Source organism: Rhineura floridana, chromosome 5 (assembly GCF_030035675.1).
Source record: "Rhineura floridana isolate rRhiFlo1 chromosome 5, rRhiFlo1.hap2, whole genome shotgun sequence".
In the NCBI taxonomy this organism is placed as follows: Eukaryota; Metazoa; Chordata; class Lepidosauria; order Squamata; family Rhineuridae; genus Rhineura; species Rhineura floridana.
In genome coordinates this window covers 25,870,230-25,883,513 of record NC_084484.1, presented here as the reverse complement: position 1 = coordinate 25,883,513, position 13,284 = coordinate 25,870,230, and the positions used below count along the sequence as shown (strand labels likewise).

At 43.1% G+C, this 13,284-nt stretch overlaps 1 protein-coding gene across 11 annotated transcripts in view; it reads right to left on the bottom strand.

Moving 5' to 3' along the window:
* Positions 1 to 12,674, bottom strand: part of LMO7 (LIM domain 7) — a 178,980-nt gene extending 166,306 nt beyond the window's left edge. For 3 of the 11 annotated variants that reach the window (XM_061630020.1, XM_061630023.1, XM_061630021.1), the window contains exon 1: positions 11,743 to 11,764. Coding sequence is in view for 7 of the 11 variants with exons in the window: in XM_061630013.1 (XP_061485997.1) it covers positions 11,743 to 11,862 (120 nt within the window). In the remaining 4 variants the exon portion in view is untranslated. The other 8 variants (XM_061630013.1, XM_061630015.1, XM_061630012.1 and 5 more) reach the window with 8 other exon arrangements.
* Positions 12,675 to 13,284: the final 610 nt, after the last annotated feature.

Below are 13,284 nucleotides of genomic sequence, written 5' to 3'. Positions count from 1 at the left end.
AAAACTATGGAATGCTTTAAAAGAAATGGGGTGCCACAGCATCTGATTGTCCTGATGCGCAACCTATACTCTGAACAAGAGGCTACTGTAAGGACAGAATATGGAGAAACCGATTGGTTCAAAATTGGAAAGGGTGTGAGACAGGGGTGCATTTTATCATCCTATTTGTTTAATCTATACGCATAACATATCATAAGGAAAGCGGGATTGGACCAAGATGAAGAAGGTGTAAAAATTAGAGGGAGAAATATCAAAGATATGCAGTAGTAACATACTAGTAGTAACATACTACTAGCAGAAACCAGTAATGATTTGAAATGAATGCTGATGAAAGTTAAAGAGGAAAGCACAAAAGCAGGACTGCAGCTGAACATCAAAAAGACTAAAGTAATGACAATAGTATATTTATGTAACTTTACAGCTGACAATGAGGACATTGAACTCGTCAAGGATTATCAATACCTTGGCACAGTCATTAACCAAAATGGAGACAACAGTCAAGTGTTTTGGAAGAATGTTATAATCAGAAATATAGCACATTCAAATGTATTGAGGGCTCTTTATAGAATCATAGAGTTCGAAAGGGCCTTGTAGGCCATCGAGTCCAACCCCCTGCTCACAGCAGGAAATCCACAGCTAGAGCATATCCCGCAGATAGCTGTCTAGCCTCTGCTTGAAGACATCCAGCGAAGGGGATCCCACCACCTCCCTAGGCAGTCGGTTCCATTGCCAAACCGCCCTTACTGTCAAGAAGTTCCTTCTAATGTCCAATCTGAATCTACGCTCCTGCAACTTAAAACCATTAGACCTAGTCCTACCCTCTGGGGCAGCAGAGAACAAATCTGTACCCTCCTCTATGTGACAGCCCTTCAGGTACTTAAAGAGTGCAATCATGTCGCCCCTCAGCCTTCTCTTCACCAGACTGAACATGCCAAGTTCCTTCAACCTTTCCTCATAAGACTTGTTCTCCATACTGGCTATCATCCTCGTCGCCCTCTTCTGAACCCGCTCTAACTTGTCTATATCTTTCTTAAAATGAGGCGCCCAGAATTGAACGCAGTATTCCAGATGAGGCCTGACTAATGCAGAATATAGTGGGACTATTACTTCCCTCGACCTGGAAACTACAGCTCTGTTTATGCAGCCCAAAACTGCGTTTGCCTTTTTTGTCGCAGCATCACACTGTTGGGTCATGTTCAACTTGCGATCCACTACAATTCCAAGGTCCTTCTCACACACACTACTGCTAAGCCGGGTATTTCCCATCCTGTACCCGTGCATTTTGTTTTTGTGGCCTAAATACAGAATCCTGCATTTGTCTTTATTGAATGTCATTTTATTAATTTCAGCCCAATTTTCTAGTCTATCCAGGTCCCTTTGGATTTTATTCCTGTCTTCCATTGTGTTAGCTATCCCTCCCAGTTTCATATCATCCGCAAACTTCGTAAGGCTTCCCTCCACCCTATCATCTAAGTCACTGATAAAAATGTTGAAGAGTATCGGCCCCAGGACAGAACCCTGTGGCACTCCACTCGAAACCTCCTTCCAGTCCGAAGCAGAGCCACCAACGACCGCTGTTTGAGTACGGTTTTCCAACCAGTTGTGAATCCACCTGACAGTATTTCCATGTAGTCCGCATTTGATGAATTTGCTAATCAAAAGGTCGTGGGGGACTTTGTTAAACGCTTTGCTGAAATCTAGATAGATGACATCTACAGCATTTCCACCATCTACTAGGCTAGTGACCCGATCAAAAAAAGAGATGAGATTAGTTTGACAGGATTTTTTCTTGACAAACCCATGCTGGCTCCTACTAATCACAGCATTGTCATCTAGATAGTTGCCAATGGACTCTTTTATTATCCGTTCTAATATCTTTCCCGGTATTGAAGTCAGACTGACTGGCCTGTAATTCCCCGGATCTTCTTTTTTACCCTTTTTAAAGAGCGGGAGGACGTTTGCCCGTCTCCAATCCTCCGGCACCTCTCCCGTTCTCCAGGATTTCTCAAAGATTATGGCAAGAGGTTCCGAGAGTACATCCGCTAGTTCCTTCAATACTCTGGGATGCAGTTCATCAGGCCCTGGAGATTTGAACTCATTTAGGTTAACTAGGTATTTCCTGACTATCTCCTTATCAATCTTGAACTGCAATCCCGACCCCTTCCTGAGATTGCTACCGATGCAAGGTTGCGCACTGTTCCCTTTTTGGGAGAAAACGGAAGCAAAATAGGCATTGAGCAGTTCTGCCTTTTCCTTGTTATCTGTCAACATTTTGCCATCCTCACTGAGCAGCAGTCCCACCGTTTCCTTGCTTTCTCTTGCTTCGAACATATCTGAAAAACCCCTTTTTGTTGTTCCTTGCTTCCCTCGCCAGCCTCAGCTCATTCTGGGTTTTAGCTTTCCTTACGCTATTCCTGCAAGCCCGAGCCGCTTGTCAGTACTCTTCCTTGGTGATGCGTCCTTCCTTTCATTCTTTATACATGCTCTTTTTTACTTTTACCTCCTCCACCAGTCTTCCGTGTAGCCACATTGGCTTTTTCCGATGTATTCCGTTTTTCTTCCTCTTTGGAATTGTTTGCCATTGCGCTTTTTGTAATATGTTCTTCATGAACTCCCACGCTTCTTGGGCTCCTTTTTTCTTTAGTCTATCTAGCCACGGGATCCTACCCATCATTTCCCTGAGCTTGCTAAAATCGGCTTTCCTGAAATCCAAGGTCCATGTTGACTATATTCTTCTTTGGCTTTCCCCAGAATCACAAATTCCAGCATTACGTGGTCACTTTCCCCCAAGGTACCGACCACTTTAATTCCCATGACCAATTCGTCCCTGTTAGTTAAGATCAGGTCCAGGATTGCCGATCCCTTTGTTCCTTCTTCTACTTTTTCAAAGAGGAAATTATCAACAAGGCCCATCAGGAATTTGTTGGAGGCTTTGTGCTTCGCAGAGTTTGTCTCCCAGCAGATATCTGGGTAGTTGAAGTCCCCCATCACTACTACTTCTTGCCTCCTTGAGATTTTGGAGATTTGTTGGAGAAAGGCCTCGTCTACTACCTCTTCTTGGCCAGGGGGTCTGTAGGAGACACCTACTACCATGTCGGTTTTATTTGTTTCTCCATTTATTTTTACCCAAATGGTCTCTACCGGACCCCTTTGTTCACTCTCTTGGATTTCCATAGAGGTGTATTTGTCTTTGACGTATAACGCTACTCCCCCTCCTTTTCTGTTGCTTCTATTCTTTCTGTAGAGTTTATATCCTTGAATGGCTATATTCCAATCATGGGAGTCATCGCACCAAGTCTCTGTTATCCCTATGAAGTCATATTTGCCTTGATGCACTAAGACTTCAAGCTCCCCTCGCTTGTTTCCCAAGCTCCGCGCGTTGGTATATAGACAGCAGAAGTCTCTTTTGTCCTGATTGGATTCGTCCGTTAATATACCGTGAGCTTTGCCGTGCATCCCTTTCTCTCTCCCAGTGTTTCCTGTACCCTTCAAATCGTTGCGTTTACAACCCGCTGTCTTTGGATCGGTATTTAAGCTATCATCTCCATCCCCCAGAGGCTTTAGTTTAAAGCCCTCTTGATGAGTTTTGCCATACTTCTGCCCAAGAGATTCTTCCCAGTCCTCATGAGGTGCAGCCCATCTCTTGCCAACAGTCCCCCCTCCAAGAAGCTTAGACCATGGTCCCAGAATCCAAACCTCTCCTGTCGACACCATCTGCATAACCAGTCGTTGACCTGCAGTATCTTCATTTCCCTTTGTAGTCCTCTATCCTTCATGGGAAGAATTGACGAGAAGACCACCTGCGCCCCCAAATCCTTGACCTTCCTACCCAGAGCCTTGTAGTCTGAGGTGATCTGTTCCAAGGTGTTTCTGGCCGTGTCGTTCATGCCCACATGGATGAGGAGAAAGGGGTACCTATCTTGTTTCCCAATGAGCCTCGGCAGGTTGTCAGCGACATCCCGGATGCGTGCCCCAGGGAGACAACAGACTTCCCGATTCATTTTGTCTGGCTGGCATACCGGTGCCTCTACCCCCCTGAGCAATGAGTCTCCAACCACCAGCACCCTCCTCTTTTTGCCGTGAGCGGTGGTTGCATGAGCTTCCTTCTTCTGGGGTGTGGAATCTTCCTTTGCAGTCAGTGTCTCTTGATGCAGGTGAGTTTGTTGAGGCTCTTCCGGGGTGCTGTCTGCCGAGAGATGCTGAAAGCGATTTGTTAGTTGCAGCAGTTCTGACTCACTCCTGTTTTTCCTTGCCCTTAGAGTGACAGTCCTCCACGGGGGTTTGTTGCTGTTGCAGTCCTCTTCTTCCTTGTCACTTTCTTCCTGTACTTTGTGTTGCTCCCTTAATTCCTCTTGTGTTTTATCAAGGAAGTCCTCATCTTCTCTCGCAGGGTGTCTATGCGTTGCTGCAGCCCCCTGACCTTTTCTTCTAGGAGAGCCAACAATCTGCACTTACTGCAAGTGTAATCGCGTCTGGTTTCCGTTAAGAAGATGAACATAGCGCACACGCTGCAGGTGACAACAACTGCTTGATCCCCCTCCATTTTATGTTTGTGTGTGTGTGTGTTTGGTTTTTGTTTTTGTTTTTGTTTTTTTTTAATCAAGTGTAAGTCAACGGCAGTCAGTCAACGTGCAGTGTTCTTGATACCCAGAGAGGTGTCCAATTTCAGTGAGTATTTATTGCAGTCGTCTTAGGATAAAAAAATTACGTTAACCAATTATTTTGCGATTTTAGTGTGCTAAGGATGGGGTATTTCCTTACATGGCTTATAACTGAGCTTTCAAGAATTGTTAGGAGCAAAAAGCAAAAAAAAAAGGTTCCTTCCCACACACTCCACAACAGAGCTGGTTTTACAAAGTGTATAATGGGATAAAAAATCTCAGCTGCTGGACTTGAACCCAGGCGCACATGCCTTTGGGCTTAAAGAATCTTCATATCTGATAGGAAGAAATGCCTTAGACCTTGCTGTACTATTTTTAGTGTATGTGGAATGTTGTTACAGTGGGGCAGGAAACAGAAGAGACCCATTTTTAACTGAATGTATATGCTGATGACCGTTGGCTTTACAGTTGCATTACAGTCATGTATCAAACTCTTTGGAACAAACAAGATACATACCAGACATCTGTGAAGAGGATCTCCAGCTTTTTTTCTCTTTTGTAAAGCAGCCACAAAAGGAACCCAATGCACATCAGGACTTTGGCACTGAGGGAGTCGTGATGGTGAATTACCTTCTTTTCCCAGTTGAAATAATCCCCCTCTGCAAACTGCAATTTACCCCACAGGAAAAAAACAATGGTAAGTGCATATCCCCCACCAGCAACAAACTGGGAAAATGGCAGAATATAAATCAGCAAGATAGCACAGAGAGGAAGGATTAATCACACACAGCACTATAGCTCTTGCCTGAATTGTGCCCCATAACAGTGTCAAGTCTACTTTAAAGTTCGGTTTTTGTAACAATCTGCACACCACTATTTTTGGATCTCCCACGTCACATCTACTTCAGCCCTTGGATATTCTTGCCATTCTACAACCAAGTCCTCACACTTCTGTTTTTCAAACAACATCCAACTACAGTGCTGGACCTGACAGTGTTTCTACAGCCCCAACTTCTTTCATTTAGATCTTAGGTTTGGGTCTGTACTATTCCCACCCTATATTGCCCAGGAACCTGCTCCCCAGTACAGTATTTATATCTTCCTGCATTCTCCAAACACTGATACCAAAGAACCTGCTTCCTAGCAGCAATCCTATGAGATCCAAGACTTGACAGTGAAACTTTAGACAGCTACAGACAGTGCCTGTTTTATCTTCACTGTCTGATGCCCTGCCCACCTAACCTGATAATGCCTTACAAAAACATCCCTTCAGAGGCCCCATCTCACATAAAGAAATAGAATGCAAAAGAAACAGGATGTAAAATGACAAATAAAGAAGCTTCCCTGGATGGCTTTTCTAAATACTGGAAGATATATCCAATGCTATCATCCTTGATTCATACTGACAGTGATGTAACACCCATTTATGATGCATTTCTTAACTTATGTCACTACTTCATAAGGGCCACAATTAGGGTTGCCAGGCTCAGGGCCTGAGAATGATTCTGTATCTTTAAGAGAAGAGAAAATTCAGCCAAGTGCAGGTTTTCTTGCAACACTTCTGTATCTTTAAAAGTTGTGCAGGGGGAAGGAAGAATTTCACCTTGTGGTTTTTCCCATTACAGTGTTGCAAGAAAACCTGCACTTGGCTGAATTTTCTCTTCTCTTAAAGATACAGAATCATTATTAGGCCCTGAGCCTGGCAAACCTAGCCACAATTTCTAGCATATTAAATGCTTCGAGAATTGCCTGGCTGGATCAGGCCAAGATCCATCTAGTCCAACACCACCCCGACAGATGCTCTGAAGCTTAAAAGCAGAACACAAAGGCAACTAACTGCTTTTCCTTGTTTGTCCCCAGCAATTGCTTACTCAGAAGCAAGACCCAATAGGAACCCATTGGACTTACTTCCAAAGAAAAGTGTGCATAGGACTGCAGTTTCAAACTCTCTGATGCAGATCCTTTTTGAGTGAATGGGGCTTCAGCACACACAAAAGGATGCATGCACAAGTTGTGCTACCTGTTCCTCAAAGAAACAAACTGATTTAACCATGCGCTGTGCATGCACACTGCGACTCTAGATCAGTTAGATGCTTTTGTTCATACCAAAAACCATCTTAAATGAAAGTAAAGCCCACATATCTTCAACATATTAGCTACATGTGTTTGAAGAAATATATTTGAAGTTATGGAAGATATTCTACCATGTACATTTATGTGAAATGTGAAATTTTAACTTATAGTAGTATTTTATTGCAATTTTGAATTTTTCATGCTTATTACTCTATGCTACGCCGTGAAAGTTCTCTACACTTTGTAAAAACACAAATTTGTATTTCGCTATTTCACATTCAGAATTTTATTGCTGTTCCCACCTGTGTGTTACTGGCAACAAAGAGGACTTATTGTGAGTGCTATTATTACCATATGTTAATGTTCAAGATGACTTAAACTGCATTTTGGTCAGTATCAAGGATATTATCTTGCACGTACTTGGGTTGAAAATGACTATCAAGGTAAATTCGAGAAGTGTGGCCAATACAAAGCAAACATTTAGTGGGACTATACAAAAGCAAAAGATTTTTGGTTTCAAAATATAATGGCTAACATGACAGTCTCTCTATATGAATTTATTGCATTGCCACATTTGGAACTCCAGATGGCCCATTTCAAAAAGCGTAAGCCTGGGAAAGTTACAGAATTAAAAGATAAGAGGTTGGTGCACCTTGTGTTTTAGAAAAGATCAAACTGGAGCTTTTTGTGAAGAATATGTGAAGAAAATGGAGAAATAAGATGGGGAGATGAATTTCTAATATGAAAACTCAGGATCACACAGTGAAATGGATTGACTGTAGGAAACTGGCTAAAAACCTGAAATGGCAAAGATTGGAGCTAGCCGGCTAGAAATTGTGGGAGAAGGGTGGCTCACATTTTGTTGAATAACTTTTGTTCCACAGCACTTTAGAAACTTCCTTTTTAAAAAAAAATGGAAAGAAAGCTAAGTCTGGGCCCCCTGCTGGCCCTGGGCCAGGTAGAAATGGACCCTTTCTGCCTGTATGTTAGCAGCCCCACTCCCAGGCTGAAGTTGGGTTATGACTAAATGTACCTCCATATTTAAAATAGTCAAAGCAATCTACATAACAGAAGTCCACAGTTTATGGTTATATTAAATTTTAATGTGCATCGCTGAGAAAGCAAGAGCAATTTAACTGCAACAAATACCTGTTGCTCTACAAATGTCAAACAAGTAAGGCTGTGATCCCAACCATGTCTACTCGTAAGTCCTATTGAATTCAATGGACCTTACTCATAGGTAAGTGGGGTTAGGATGGCAGCCTAAACTTTTTTCACAAATTCCAGAACAAAAGGCAAAAGCCCCAGTTATTAACCAATATGGCACAATGGAAAATTCATCCTTTGTCCTAAAATAGTACAAGCACTAACTCCCTGAGGGTAAAGCAAAACCCAATTCTCTTCTCTACCAATTAACTTTCTTTTTGCTGCTCTAGGCAATATTCCTTTTTCCAACAATACAGTGGCAAGTATCCAGATTTACAACATGCTTCAAAGATTTGAATGCAATTCAGGGCAGAACTGTAAGATTCTTCCTGAAAGCACTTACTCAATCCCACCTTAGTACTATGGGGCAAACAAGGGCTTATGAGCCCCATATTTGTTTTCTAACTTGTAGCTCCACTCTTACTTGTTAAAAAGTCCAGCTTTTTCCATATAGAGAAACCCCTTGCAGTAGATGTATACTGATAAAAATATTATTAGAGCTAATTCCAACACCTTGAATAGTTCATTTTCATAAAGCAAAGAGTAATTCATAACAGAACTAAAAGAACCAAAACTAAGAAAATTGGTCCAAAACCGAAAGCAATTTTATCCGAGTCCTGGCAACACCTTAGTAAGTAAATAAAATTTTATTTCAGCCACACACCAGTACATACACACCATAAATAAATCAAAACCATATAAAATAGATAAAATCAAGACTGAATAGGAGATTACAATCTGTATACAGGATTCCTATATAGTATCATTTGTCATCCATTTCCAGCATACATTGGCGCAGCACAGAAACTAACCACTTTTGCTGTAAACTGTGGATTGATATCTGCCAATAAGTGTGCTAAGTAAAAATCATCTTTTACCCTGAATGCAATGTAAAATGGAGTAATAAAAGAACAAAATCCCTATAAAAGGAACAGTACAATAAAATATGACCCACAGTTTCCACTTCTCTCATTCCACATGGACAGACCCATTTATGATGGGGTACCCTTCTATATCTTCCATCCAGGAGGGCAGATGGCAGAACATTGAATCTACCTGCAGTGAAAACTCTTCTGTATTTAGGGATATTCTGATTTGTCAAGTAGTGCCTGGGCACCAATGGTCTCCCATTGTCCCTGAACTTGGGGTGCTTAACAGGACTCAAATGATTTTGTAATTCTGCATCCCACATTCACTGTTGGATAGCATTTTTTGCTTTTACATATCAAGAGCAAGAAAAAGCACTGGGGGCCCACACTTTTATTTGTCAAGAAAAAGGGAAATGATTTAAGGTAAAAATATTAGAGAGCTTCTATGATTGAATGTCATCTCTCTTCCAGTTCTGTAATGCAATGCTCTGGCTATGTCTGAGCATTTGTATCCTAATGCTAGATCTGAAGCACTTACTGCTAGATGTCACCAACCTTATTATGGGGACACGTAGACACTTCATGAGGGAACCAACTTGTGGAGCAAAGTACACTGAACAACTGTCTGGGAGAAAGTAACCTCCGCAAATACATATGTTTGCCACTTGTGGCCAAAATATTAATACCATACAAAAAGGTTTCCTTGGAATACTGTTGTGATTTACTCATTGCAGTTAACACTACAATTACACTCTGCATTCCAGAACACCTGCTGTTCAAGGAAGACTGTATTTTTATTTCCCATGTAGGTGCTATAAACCTGTAGGCTCAAAGTCTACATGCCGAGTAATTCTACTACCCTAAACAGGACAAGCCATGAGAATACACTTAACATTCCAGTTCATTAATTTCCTGAACAGAAGGGGGAAGGAGTTTTCTCCAAGTTTATTTTTCTTTTAGAAGGCTGATAAAAAGTGTATTGTACTTTCTGACATTAGGAATAATTTTCTTTGAGAACTGTTAACATATTCATAGCAATACTTAAGTATCACTTTCAAAACGACCCCAAAAGTGGCCAAATGCCTGCAGCTATTGGTCAGGTTAGAAAGCGTTTAACAGCTTCTGCTAAACTAACCTTGTTAACTTTATAGAGCAGTACCTCTCTCAATTACATATTATGAGTTCCAAGAAGAAGTTAGGCACCTTTTAGAAATCCACTGTCAAACATCTCCCACAAGTGTAATTCCATTGTCTTTGGCAGGTCTACATTAGATCAAGTTGACAACTGAATTGCCCCCTTAAGCACTGCATACAGACCCAGACCTTGCCACAAAATTCAACATATGCTTTGCTAAGTGGAAAGGAATGCACCCTCCCAATCCTGTTGTTCATTGGAGAACACTTAAGGGGAAGTTAAATCAGACCTGAAGGCCATTCCATCTGCACCTGAGTAGGATTCTCCATTCCCTGCATTCTTAATGGGTAACTCCCAACATCAGCAGCCTACTTGTTAAGGGCAAAAAAATGCTTGAGTTTCTGGATCAAGCTTTCAGAGAGTACACTGTTTTCTTGGAGTTGCCATGTACAAAATAATGGATACCCATTCCAGTTCAGTGAAGTGTGAAGAGGGCATACATGGCCACATTGTACCTGTGGCCCTCCAGATGTTGTTGGACTGTAGTTCCCATTAGCCCCAGACAGCGTAGCCAACTGAAAGGGTGATGGAAGTTGCAATCCAACAACAGCTAAAGGACAACATGTTCCCTCCCCACCCCTGTTCTAGAGCAGTGTTCTTCAACCTTGGGTTCCCAGATGTTGGACTACAACTCTCATCATCCACTGCCAGATTAGACAATAGTCAAAGATTATGGGAATTGTAGTCCAGAAACATCTGGGGACCCAAGTTTGAAGAACAGTGTTCTAGAGGACCTAAACATCCTACAATATAAGATATCTCTTTACATTTAAAGGATTTTCCTACACAAAAGCATATTAAGCAACCACGACACAAGAACAACCCAAACTTAGTACGTGTACTCTAAAGTTAGCCCTAACAGGTCAAACCCAACAGGTCTCATTTCCAAGTGTGCTTATGAATACCACAGTAACTGGTAACTCAAGTGCAATTTCCACAAAATCTACACCTAATTTAAGCAAAGGACACTCCCCAAGAACCTGTGCTGAGTGACTGAAACAAGTGCTCAAGCTTGGGGAGAAAAAGGTAGGGAGGTCCTTGATGAAATTCATCCGCCTCACATCCCAACTGTCTCCAATTTTACACAAATCACACTACACTCTGAAGTCTTGAAAAAACTCTAGGTAAGGGGGGCACTCCTCCAATCCCTTGTTATTCAATGCTGCATGAAACAGAAGTATGTGTCTGACCATATGTAAAAATACTTTCCCCTCATCAAGTAACCAAATAATCACTGCACTGAGTCACCCATACACTGCTTAGAGACAACTGTAATTAAGCAGTATATAAACTGTCAAAACAAACAAATAGTAGCACTATGGGTTTGCAGACAGGTTTGGGTGAGCACCAGCCAGCCAACCACTCCCCCTTTTTTTTTTACAAGTTAAGTGCTACACAAAAACCCTACCAAGGGCAGAGGTTTTCCAAACCTAGCCTAACCAAGAACTTTGTTCTGACGGACCCAAAAGTAAAAGATAAATCTGGAAGGCTTTATGCAACATCAATATACTGTGTTATTTTATTTCTATTTTATACTATACTATGCTACTGGGAGGAAGGGTGGGATATAAATCTAATAAATGAAAATAATAATAAAATATACTATACAAGTCAGCAGTTTTCCTTTTTTCCCTTCCCCATTCCTTCTCTTTTCCATTTCCTCCTTTACTATATATATTATGATAGCATGGAAGTTACACGGGCAAGAAGAAGGGAAAGTAGAGAGAAGTGGCCTTCCTAGATAAAAAAAATAAATCAGTTTAAGAGTAGCAAAAAGATGACACCCCAAACCTTTCACCTGCAAGGCACAGGAAGAAGGCACATCCGAGGAAATCTTCTCTCTTACCTCCACCCATCGGCGAGCTTCAGCAAACGCTCCATCGCAGCTGGCGCCCTCGGCATCCTCTCTCCCTTCCATGGCTGGCAAGAGAGGGACGCTCTGAAGGTGCTGGGAATCGGGGCAGGGAGAGGAAAGGAGAACCGAGAGACTGTCAAACCCTTTGCTGCAAAACCAGGGAAGCAAACAACCCCCAGCCCGCTCAGGAGTTGTTTCCAGTGGGCGCCCCTCTTCCTCCCCACACGTAGTTCGGGGCTTTGTGAAGAGTTTTGGAGCTACAAAGGCGGTGGCGGCGGGGTTTGGGAGGCGGGGGGGGGGAGGAAGCGGGCTGTCTAAAGGAGCTTCCTGGAGGGAAGCGAACAGGGGCGAGGCGGCTTTGAAGGGAAGCCTTTCCCTCTTAATATTGCTCCGTCTCCTCACCGTTAGTTTAGAAAACAGGGGAGAGCCGTCTCAATAAGAGGCGCTCGCCACCACCAGGCTGTTCTCTCGCTTCTTAGCCCTACTGGGCTAACGCGCTCCGCACGCCACGGAGGGGGGGGAGAAGTGGGGCAAATTCCTGGCAACACAACTCCACCTTTTCTTCCCCCCTGTTCCAAAGACGCCAAACTTTCCACTTGCTGGCCAGTCTTTTCTTCACAGACAAGGACGCCCCAAGGGAGCACCTCCTGCGGCTCGCGATTAGCCCCTCTCGCTCGCTCGCCTGTTTCCCTTGCCCCGCTCGGAATGCATGCTCACCTCTCCACCACTCCTACCTCCGATGGGCTCTTCGTCAGCAGCTGTGCTGCCCCTCGCAAACTTTCTTAAAACTTCCCGGGAGAAGGATTCGTGACTACCACCTGGCGGCAGGTTAAAATAATGGCAGCCGCGCTCTGAACTACTTTTTTTTTTTAATGCGCTTAATAAGGAAAGCGGCGACGCATTGTGTAGCTGCTCCCCCTCTCGGGGAAAAAGAGGCACGACGGGTTGGCTGATCCTTATTGGATGGCCACGTTTTGGCCAAACGCCACCTTTAAGCATAAGGCCCTAAGGCAAACGCTGCCGGATCGGAGGCCTGTCTAATCCAGCACCCAATAGCGGTCAGACAGCCCTCCCCTGTTGCTTGTCCATTTGCTAGTCAAAGGTGCACAGCCTTTATATCGTCCTCATTGACTCTTGTCTGTTTCTGAAGTTCAGAATGCGAACGACCTTGTTTAAGTAGCCCAAACGGCGCCATCCACGCCCAACAACAACAACAATCAAACAGTAGGAAGCAGCCAAATGAGGAATGAGTGTGCTTTAGTGGTCAAGGAATAGTGACTACAGTGTGGGAGAGCAGAAAGCGCGGGGAGGAAGGGGATTGGAAAATCCTGGAAGAGGGCAGGGTTCCAGCCAGCCATGAGCAGGGACCTATCACACGGCAACATTTTGCTGCAGCTCCCACTTGTTGTGCCTAATTGCAGTTGAAAGGCCTCTTTTCCCTAAATTTGCCTTAATTTTTATACTTTTTCTTTAGACCCTCCACGC